Raw genomic sequence first — 11,131 nt, forward strand, 5'->3', positions numbered from 1 at the left:
AGACATTGTTGCAGTCATCTTGAAAATGGTCGGAAAAAGCCTGAGTCGTTTTAGGGTAATGGTTAAGATAGTAATTCAGTAATAGCGATAAGATTAGCTGTTACTTAATTATTAGCTGTAACATAACGGCTATAACGGTTTGCAATAGGCCGCATTTTTACATTTATTATTGCAGTTGACATAATGTTGAGCAAAAAAACTTGAATCAATGGAATTAAAAGACGCATGATATTTATTCTTATTGACTTTATTGGAGTATTTCTACACATTTTTTGTATTACCAACGAAACTTAAAGTTGTACATAGATTACAGAACACACACTACTAATATATTTTCGGAAATTCCGAAATAAGTATACCTAAATGACAACACATTTTGTAAAATTATAGGTTCGTCATTAATACATGGCATTTATTATTTATATTATTGTGACGATGTTATACCAGCGTAGTCTTTCATATAAAATGTACACAGAGTATACTTTGATCGCTTTGTTACGCACACAAATTAGTCACTCATCAATATCTGTCTATAATCATCATTCCAGTAGTGATCTCATTGTAGAAAATCGTTACACAGTTATTCCTTCGTAATCGTTTCATTCTTGCTTACAAACCAGGCCAGATGAAAAATCAAACTTGGCTCATTTTTAGTCTTAGCACCTATTGATTTCACAGTTGTTGGGTGTCTGATGCACCTCTATATAGATTACATCACTCTTAAAATAATAACTGAATCAGCCAGGAGACCGCAGATAGTCTTCATCAAATCGTTCGTGGATGAAAAAAACGATTTCGCTTGTCATAGGCATTCCGATACTTTAAATTTCGCGTTTCAAATCAAACTTTTTATAGTTGTGAAATCTGATGTAGAATGTTCGTAATTAGCGTTTTATGATTGTTCAGTTCTTTTTACATAGGCGTTCGTCAAAAGCAAACATTATATATTATTAGTAAAAGAGAACCACATACATATAAAACAATCATGATATGATTTAAAAAAGAAAGTAGGAAACGCGACGTTCAGAAGGTCTGTTTTGGCATGAATTTGTTGATCAACTGCGTCACATCGCTATTCACAACCAAGAGATGCACGTACGTATGTGTGGGCATGTGCATAACAGTGTTATATATGTCGTTGTGGAAGTTGTGTCGTCTATTTTGTCCAGCCAAATATACGCACTGGGATATATCAGGATTTGGTGCCAGCCATCCTCGCACGTGAACTCTAGATTTTAGCGTTTTCTCTAACGTTACGATACAGATTCTGTTGGTCCCTGCATAGAACAACGAATCATTGCTTTTGTTTGAAACAGAATGAATATGCAAATTGGTCATTTCGAGTTGTCTATCGACACTGAAATCAAGTTATCATTTTAACGCTGAATTCAGCTGAATATGTATGTAGGGTAAACATATTTATCTTTAGCGTGTTCACAAATTTCAATTATCATCGACTAAAATGCTGCGTCCAAATTTGTAAAAGAAATAGATAATTACATTTCCTCTAATAAGTTTACATGATTTGGGCACGGCTGATCTCAGGAGAATATTTCCGCTGATTGTAATAACAGTATGCAAAGCATACAGTTACAAAGGATATTCAGGCTAATACTTGCAGGCTGAATAATAAATCTTTATTATTTCAATAGCTTTGCTAATATATATTTCACACGATTGTATGGTTAGTAGGCACGATGACAAGCCGTCAATTATGAATTCACATTTAGAAAGTGACAAGTGTACGGCAAGATTTGTACATTTTTTTTATCCCACGCCTTCTTAAAAAACATTTTAAGTACACACCGCAATTCACAGCTATTTTTGGCAATATTTATTTTATTCGCTGCTTACTTTTCAGACGAAAGGATTCTATCAAAAAAAAAAAAAAAAAAACTGTTAAATTGGATTAAGAAAACTTGTGATTTAGTTATAATTGACTTCTTCACTTATCAGGACGAAGAACCTACTTGGTTCTGTGCACAAATAGAGACGCGTTAAAACAAGATTGCATCAGTAAAAAACATTTTTTAGGTGTGTGTACAGACAATGACACACCGACCTAAACTCACTATTTATATTTATCTCGATGTAATCGAAAATGTAAGTCGAATTATTATAGCACCACTTGAACACTTAAATTTACCCGTTCACGTAAACAGACACACACACACTTTTGACTTTGACAAAAGTATAAATTAATCTGCATACACTTCCTACATACTATTGTTATCATAAACCTAACCAAGCGTTTGTTTAAAAGTACGCTACTGTACAGATAAATATAAATACAGTTTTTCTCTGGTCACTCCTTTATTTCTCCTTATCTAGTAGACAAAAAATATTAAAAAACTCCAGTTTATAGTAAGAAAACAATTGATTCGAATTCGTGCACGAACACAGGATAGCAACTCCTCACTCAGTTACGACAAGCGCGGCTCCTTTATTTAGAGCAGCTTCTCAAACTATAAATTACCAAATAATTAAGACATGTCCTGAAAGCTTTTTGTATTGGATTGCATAGCGGCCACGGTAACAGAAGCATATGCGTCTAGTAGCATTGCAAAAACATGGCTAGTGTCAAAGTTCGTGTTCAAAAAAATATTTGCTTTGTTCACAGAACCTCATCGAAGCAAATATTGTATATTATTATATGCACAATCTACATTGGCTTGTCGTGTTTTTCTTTAGTTCTAAATCATTAAGTCGGTTAATCGCTTTGGTTGAGGGTAGCAATTAAAATTGACAATGGCGTTCATCTACAAAATGTAGAATACAAAAACTCTTTCTTACAACTCCTCCTTCAGGTTTTTTAGACGAACATGGTGTAATTTAGTAAAAGTAAACAGGACAGCTCTAAATATTGGGCGATGTTATCTGTTTGTACATAGGTCACGTCATGAATTTAGGTAGTAAACCAACGTAAATATACGGAATAGGCCTTCCGACTGACGAGACATATTACTATCTATGTATGAACAAACGAAGATTGTTTTTATGCAGAATACTTATTATGATTAATCACTGGATTTCCGGCATACTATTAGATACCAATCCTTCTAGTAAACGGCTTCCCATCCTATTTAGTACTATGCATTAAATAATTTGACAGTTCGTTTTAGACTGAAGCATATGAAGCTACTTGAGCTTTATCATCAGCCTTATTATGCCTATTTTGCTGACAATTTTATACAGTGTTGGAATTGTATTTTCGTGTATGGATTCTTAGAAATTTTTTTTTCTATAAAATGTTTTTGTCTTGATCATTGTCATAACCTAAACGGACGTCTCGGATTGGAGTCGTAGTTGGAACTTGTTACATTTGGGATCGACCACCTCCTCTGTAATATTGAAGTGCGGTAAATTATGAACGCTGGCCATCAAGGATACGTCGCCTTGGCGAAGGATAAATGTGATGCCCTCCTTTACTGGTCGAGATAAGAGAACGTCACAGACCAAGGCCCATGACTGAATGGACGTTGCCAACTCACGTTCATCTTGTAGAACTGGCTCGTATTTTAAGTATTTCTCGAGGAATGCCTTTGGACTAAGATCATAATGCAAGCAGGTAGCGAGATGTTCGAGGATGCCCTGCATCGTGTGCCGAGGTTGCTGCCTTGTGATTCGAAGGAATTTCTGCAAAGCACGCGCCATTGACGGAAAGACGGCCTGAGCAGCTTCCTGTGGATCCATCAAGAACCCTCCTGCCCCCGTATTTTCCTGGTTCTCCTTCACGCGTTTAATATGAGTAAATGCATCTTCTACTGCGGTGATCAAACGAGCGCGGCGTTTCTTAACCCGTTTCTCATAATCATGTTCGGCGAATAAACGATCCGTCGTTCGCCGTCCACCACTTTGGCCATTCACTTGCGACGTTTGGCTGGCACCACTATTCAGGTCGTAGACTTTGAATGACGGTTGCGAATTATGCTTTTTGGCCGATGTTGAGCTGGGTAACTGTTCAAGGAAGGGATTGTACACCGGGAAGTCTCGGTAATAGTTCTCAAGAAGATGAACAGCCGCTCGCTGTATACTAATAGCGCCTAGTGTGTAGCTCTTCGAAGCTCCATCGGGACTTCGGACAACCTTAACGTAGTACTGTGGGGGGAGATGACGTATCTCGAGTACGAGAACTGCGAGCAATTGAACCCAGAGCAGTGTGTCGATCATGGAAAGAGCAAACTGTACAATCGATAAATAGGTAAGGTCGAAATCTTCGTAGCGGCGTTCGTATATTCGTACCGAGTAGAAAAGCCAATACGAGATGATGACCACAAGGGTGAAAGCCATAATGACGGCGCGGAAGACAAACACTCGGGGCAAGGTTGCCCTTGGTCGACGGAAAAACACCGCCCAGCAGCCACCGAAGAGGATGCAAAGTCTGAAAGCGAAGCCGTTAAGAAGACCATCGCACTCTGGCCCGCAAGCCTGCACCTTCCACGGTTGCTCCCAAAACGGTAATTTCGGTAGTAGAACCATACCTAGAGGCGATAAAAAGGCTGCAATTGACAGAAATGCCGCCACGATGCTGCCTAACCACATGTGAATAAGAAATATTCCAGATAGGCCACGCCGGTCGGTGCCTAGCCGGGAGATGTCTTCAGCTGAAAGTGATCGTTCGGATGTGGCACCTGTAATACATGTCGTATTGTCTGCCCAGTTGTCGTCCTGCGGCAGAATTTGAACTTCGACCACTTCATCGGTAACATGACCCCCACGGCCATCGCGTCCAGAGCGATGCGACGTTTTGCTTTCTTTGACAAGGGCTGGACTGCCACCGTTGGCAACAGCGATGGTCGGAGGCATCTCAATTGCGCTTGACATATTGACCGAACTGTTAACAGAGCCTAGTCCACCTCCGCCATTACCCACTGATGTATGGTGCTGCGGGCTTGGACTGTGGAACATACTCATACCGTCGAACAATCTTTGCTGATCTAAAGGATTGTTTTGTCCATGACCGATATTAGATATGTTGCCGCTACCTTGACGAGTCTGGCCATTGTTGAAACCTAATGGTGATTGGCCGATGGGCTGCTGCTGATGTGAACGCCCGAGATTTAGTCCGAGCGACGGCTGTGGCGAGCTCCCGTTGTTATTCCCAATCGACCCGGAAATTTGGTCAAGCGGTCCATGCCCAGAGTAAGGTGGCGGAACCCGACGAGGTCCGTGTGAAGGTGAATTTAACATTGTCATGAGCAAGTATCGTAAATATCGTCAACGTAGTCAGTAGAGTTATTTTACACCTCACATACACACAAACGCATACACGCAAACACTACGGCGAAGCGACACAAATAGGCGAAATCTTCATCGCTGTGTCGTCACAAATGACGACGGCCTATCATTTGCTGCCGAACTTACTATATCTATGTATAACGCACGAAATTAGTGGTTCTGCTCATACAGAGTTCTCCACGTACAAATTTCACATTTGAAAATTGCATAGTACAAATACACACACGGGGTAACTCACACGCGATTTAATAAATGCTCGTTGACCGTTTGGATACTTGGCGTGGTCTTCGGTTCCTTTTTTCCTAATCAGACTAGCTCTATGCGTGCATTGAAGCTGGAAACTGTGGGAACACGAACGGTAAGTGATTAACGGCAGTAAAACTGGATGTAGGAAATCAAATGGATGTTTCTATCGTTTACTCCCAATAGCAGTGTGTACTATTCTCGTTGTTTTTCTCTTAATTAATCAAGCGTACATGGTAAGAAGTAGGGCTTTTGCAAGACTGTTACAATAAACAATTCTTAAGTGGCTTTCACGGGGTGTTCTGTTTTAACCCGTCCGTTTAGCCTTGGCACTGTTTGATGATCTCGTCGGCCTCATGATGTGCTATCTCCGACTTCGGTCTCGAGGCTCATACACATTCACTTTCTATTGCCGTACATCTATTTATCCACCACACGCACCTACATGCGCCATACACCCAGCTTTCACCAGTCGGAGCAGAATGTTCCGTATTGCCGTCGAGAGGCTGTCGCATTAGAACTGGATTACTGAATCTGTAGCTGCCGCTTCTCTGACTGCAACTGTTCTTCCTAGCAGGAATCGCAGCTCTTCACCGCAGTAGCCTGTCGCTACCAGCAGACCTCGAATCGACTGTATCCCTGCGACTGCAACTCCTGTTATGTCTTCGTCCGGCAGTGATGTTTACATCAAGCAACAGATTCAGAGCGGTACTCCGGTAACGCACACACTCTTACAGACAACAGCCAAGCAAAGTTCCGCACATCGCCAGCCGAGAGGCCTCCGCGAGCGAACTGAAGCAGTGCAGCAACAACAACAACTGGAATAATAGCAACTAGCAGCCAGTCAAGAAGTAGAAGCAGGCCGACAACGCAAAGCCAAACGACCAAACCGACGACCCGCGGTCAGCCGGGAACGCAGGCGAAATCGAAAAGCGGGGTTCTTCAGCTGGCAAGCTCTACCTTCATACGAGCAGCACCGTATAGCTAGGCCTGCTCAATCGGTCTGCCTATACCAGCTTCTCTTAGCCGGTTTCATGGCACCGACGGCGGGTGCAGCAAAATATCGTCAAGAAGCAAACCTTTCGTCACATCTTCTCTCTTTCGCGCGTTCCCTCTCTTTCGCTATCATCGGGACACTCGTAGCGGCTCGCACTTTGTGGCTACGTCCCTTTCCCTCTGCTGCCAGGTGCTCCGACTGAAAGAAAGGGCAAGACTCAACCGGCCGAACTGAACGCGAAAGCCCGCCACCGCGAGCCATCACCGCTACCAGCGAAAATATGACACGATATAGCGGTACATCGGTGTTCTAATAACATTTATTGTGTAGGCAGGATCTTGTCCGTAGTCTGTCTCTCAGACGGCGGCGCCACGGTAGGACTCGAAAGAAGCTGAAAAAACCGATGATGGCTGTACCGCTCAACCGAGGGCGCTGCTGGTAGCAAAAGCATGTAGCCCGGACCAGAATAATTTTGTCTAGCTTTTCCCTGGGATGTTATATTTTTGTTCTGGTCGATATTGTTAGTCGGGAGGACGGCTGAGAACTGCGGCTTTGGTCCTTCTTTATCCCACGACTCGCTACTGCACGACTGGCGAGAGATGAACACATGGCAGCCATGAGAACGTAATGCCGACCGTCGTCATCGTCGCCGCCACCGTTGTCGCAAAGGGTTTCGTCGTGTTCCTTCGTTCGGTCAACACTGGAACACTTTCCTGTTCGACGTTTCGGAACCTCAATATTGGTAAACACTGATTCCAACCGGAACTGGGCTCCGTCTTCGCTGCCATCGCAGTCGAAGAAATGGAAAAACTACTGGTTCTTTTATCTCCATGCAGGAACCGCAACAAAAAGAGTGCCGTGATTGCGGAAGTTTTAACGATAGCTTCATTCTGAAGGCCTATGGCAAAGGCAATAGGATAAAGTCGATGGCTATGATGGTAGTGATGATCATGATCGGGACACTTGTGCCATTTCATATACAGATTACCGGGTTAGGTTGCCACATATTGTTCTAAACGACCGTATTTGCCCTAAGTAGTTATAATGGCAAGTTCTTCTATACTTTTCTAATTTACATATGTGCCCATACCAAGATATAGACGTAAAGACTTGTCGTAGTCAAAGAAGTATAGTTCAAAAATTATGCAGCGGGGGTGAGGGGGGACCACTTAGAGGGCAGGCTTGCTTAAAGATGAGATTGGAAATTTAGTTCTCAACTTGAATGTTGAATATCTGTTCATAGCGATATAAGTATTGTAATTTAACACATTCAACATTTGCAATGGGATCAAGTTCTTTAGGCTCATTATCGGAGCAACTGTCTTGAAGAATTTTCCTGTGAAAAAAAATGATTCTAAAAAAAACATTGTCATTCTCCAACTAAATTCAAATTAAAAATATATATAAAAGGTAAGCTATCTATATGCTAATAAATAAGCTTACAGCATCTACATTGCTTCGAAGTAACACAATGCAAATCTATTTCTAACTATAAGTAAAATACAAACAGTTATTATAGACTAATGAGGGCCTAGTTCTTACATGCAAGGTCCAATGCGAAGATGATTAAATGTTTATGGCATAATGTTCGTAACGGAACGGTTCATCATAGAATCCCAAAGGGATTAATTAGGATTGTCAGTAGAGCGGAAGGAAATAATCGAGGCAGAGGTGTATGTTTCCAATAGCATAAATAACTGTAATAATAATCTGACTTAGCTTCACCTACAGATCTTTGGACAACAACAACAACAACAACAACAACAGTTCCCGTGATGCTGCAATAGTAACATGCCTTCATATAAACTTAGGGAAGCGTAATGGTTTGCGTCCGGAATGTAGCGTTGGCATGCTTCGTTCTGTGCTGGGGCGCCAGCCGCCTGAAGCAATCGTTAATAGCAATGTCAGATTAATAATATGTAACCATTCACCTTCTTGTTTGATCTCTGAACTGAAGTCCATTGTTCCGGTGCGAAGGTATCTTACACTTTCTTAGCTATCAGGTGCTTTTTGCCTATTGAATAAAATCTGCGTAAGTGTTTCGAGTTTTGCATCCGGTGTCGCATTAAACTAAGTAGTAGAAAACTTTTGAGATTTGCCTGATTTACGGTACATTTTAAAAGGTCTGTCATTTGTCTATAATACCCGGTTATACTTTCTTTGTTGTGTTATTGTTGAAGAAATACTGTTTTGTAGGATAGTTATGTATGTCTATAAAGGAGGCATGTCGTGCAATCGAAGGAACGGAAAAGGAAAGTCGTTTTTATGATGTTAAGCAAACGCACGTTCTATGCAAATTCGATGATTTTGTTAATAAAGTAAACAAAAAAGTTAATAAATAGTTTCACCGGGGAATGTAATGGCCATATTATTGTGATTATCGTTTTCGACTAGTCTGATTTGTACGACTCGACTTACAAACTATAAAAAGACATTAACAAGTTTATTTGTAAAACAAAAACATTGGCACGAGCATAGCAACATAAATGTACCGCTCGAAGCATACAAATTTATATTAGAAATATCTGAATATATATTCGCATATACAAGCCATAAAATCAACGTATTGTTACTAGTCAGGCAAGCTCCAGACGGCAGAATGTGAAGCCTTAGCATTATGGTCAAGGAACAGCGGTTGAAGAAACATAAAAGAAAGTTTCCCACTCTCCTTTTATGATAGCCGATTCGCGCTCAAAATTGGCGTGTGTGCCCTTATGAGCTTCCATATTAAATGTTATGTTGATGACCTTCTGCGGGTCCAAGTATATATTAAAGAGAGGAATTGATTTTTTTTATTCATTGTTCTTCCAAATGCCCATAATGGCAGATCGGACGATGGAACATTCTGAGTGGATGATACAAAAGTTTTCACAAAAATCTGTATTGACAGGACTGGCCATCTAGTTAGGAAAGGCTCCAAAGTGACGCCAACAAAAAACAATGTACTTATATAATCCTTCGTTATTACAACATGCATACATTCGAGATCTTACTTAAATAAAACATTAATGAGAGGAGGGGGCTTCTCTGGTTTTCTACATAGCAACTACTCGCCGCGTCTAGTTTCCACCGCTTTTTCGTGTATATTTGGCCCTAGCTCTGAAATTGTAGCGTGGATATTTTCCCTCGGTTCCTGTAAATAGCCCCGAGAATTCCCGGGCTATCCATCAGAGGGCTCTACATCCCACAAACGCCACCTTATGTGAACTGAAAGCGTCATTGGCAGTTTTTCTGGCAACCCGTAAACTCTGTTCGCTAACAGGAGACGACTTCAGTATCTCTTATATTCTAAAGTGTTGAAAAAGGTTTGCAAAACATGTCGCTCAGCAACATGGTCTACCTCTTCACGTAATCAATAGCGTAATCACGTCATTAAAGAATCGGTAAAGAAGATGTCTAGACGAAGTGGCGACGAGTGCCCTTCAGATCATGTAGCATAACGCCGCTCCACTTTTTTTATAGACATATTTAAAAAAACAAGGTATGCAACAACATTCCCCGGATGGAGGGAAGTATTCGTGCCGTTATTTTATAGATAATGCTAAGTGTATGTGAAAATATCGTCAAAAACTGGGTAAAGCGAATGACTTCCACAAAGAAAGTCAAGGGAACCCACCGTATTGATGTTTTTTTTTGCTAGCGTCATTTTGACTTCGCTTCCAACCAGACGGCCGACCCTATATTTTAGTTAAAAATAGTAACAGATATATCTATGAATAGAAGGAAAAACGAATTGCAATTCCTTAGTGAGCTTTCGCGTCAGCCATTTCGCTGACAATATGTGGAGGAAATGGGCCGTGAGGTAAAGTACAAATCGTAAAGAGAACAGGACTGGACATCTGAAGTAAGAGAATAAAACGTAATGTAAAAGTTTTTTTCTTGTTTCATTATTCATAAGGCCCTGCGAGATTGCCCTTGCAACAGGCAGGGTAGAAACTATCGGAAAAAGTTCGGGAAAATCTGGCAAAAACCAATTGTTTAGGCTAAAGAAAGCATCCATTTGTTGACGTCGTCAGACAAAGGTTACCGAAAATATGTGTAGAGCAAATAAATATAATTTAACTGATCGTCTGTGTGCAAACAGAAGGTGAAGGTTCTTAATTTTAGCAAGTCATATAATTTTAATCGACACATTTAATTAATACTACGGTGACATCTCACCGACAATTTGAAAACCTAATTCAATTTGAAAATGCTTGTTTCGTTCTGGATACTATTATTTGTGCTAAAACAAATGGCTCGAGTACAAAGGTGTACGTATTTTCGTAACCCTAAAGAACTGTTTCCTTGTAATGAGTTACCAACAATGCCAGATTCTAATGTGAAAGAAAAACAGAAATCATACCACAGCCAACGAAGTTTCAGCCGTGGACGCTAATGGTCAAAATGAACATATTTGAATTTCACCGCAAATGAAAGCGGTTGCGAGACTATAGAGCATGCTGAAGTCAAGTCTCGTTGAAGTAACAAGAATTTTACCTGATGAGCTTGGCATGGGAACCTCGTAAACTCATGGCCTATCCGAAGTGGCGCCCCCTGGTGATTTTTGTATAAAACTCACTGTGAGCCAACCAGTGCTTCTCTGAGTAGTTTACCCCTGCGCATTATTTCGGGACCTTATTTAGCATGATCGCGAAACGTAGGTACAACCAA

The 11,131-nt window shown here is 40.9% G+C and overlaps 1 protein-coding gene across 1 annotated transcript; it reads right to left on the reverse strand.

Moving 5' to 3' along the window:
- Positions 1-374: 374 nt before the first annotated feature.
- Positions 375-6,499, reverse strand: Vang (Strabismus domain-containing protein Vang). The gene has a single exon (XM_022852489.2). The coding sequence runs from the start codon at positions 5,194-5,196 to the stop codon at positions 3,277-3,279; it is 1,920 nt and encodes a 639-aa protein (XP_022708224.1). The 5' UTR covers positions 5,197-6,499; the 3' UTR covers positions 375-3,276.
- Between the last annotated feature and the right edge of the window lie 4,632 nt (positions 6,500-11,131).

This window comes from Varroa jacobsoni, unplaced genomic scaffold, assembly GCF_002532875.2.
Source record: "Varroa jacobsoni isolate VJ856 unplaced genomic scaffold, vjacob_1.0 contig00778, whole genome shotgun sequence".
Taxonomy (NCBI): Eukaryota; Metazoa; Arthropoda; class Arachnida; order Mesostigmata; family Varroidae; genus Varroa; species Varroa jacobsoni.

What these genes read in the sequence shown, in the direction of transcription:
- Vang (XM_022852489.2), bottom strand. Translation starts at nt 5,196, where the DNA reads ATGACAATGTTAAATTCACCTTCACACGGACCTCGTCGGGTTCCGCCA.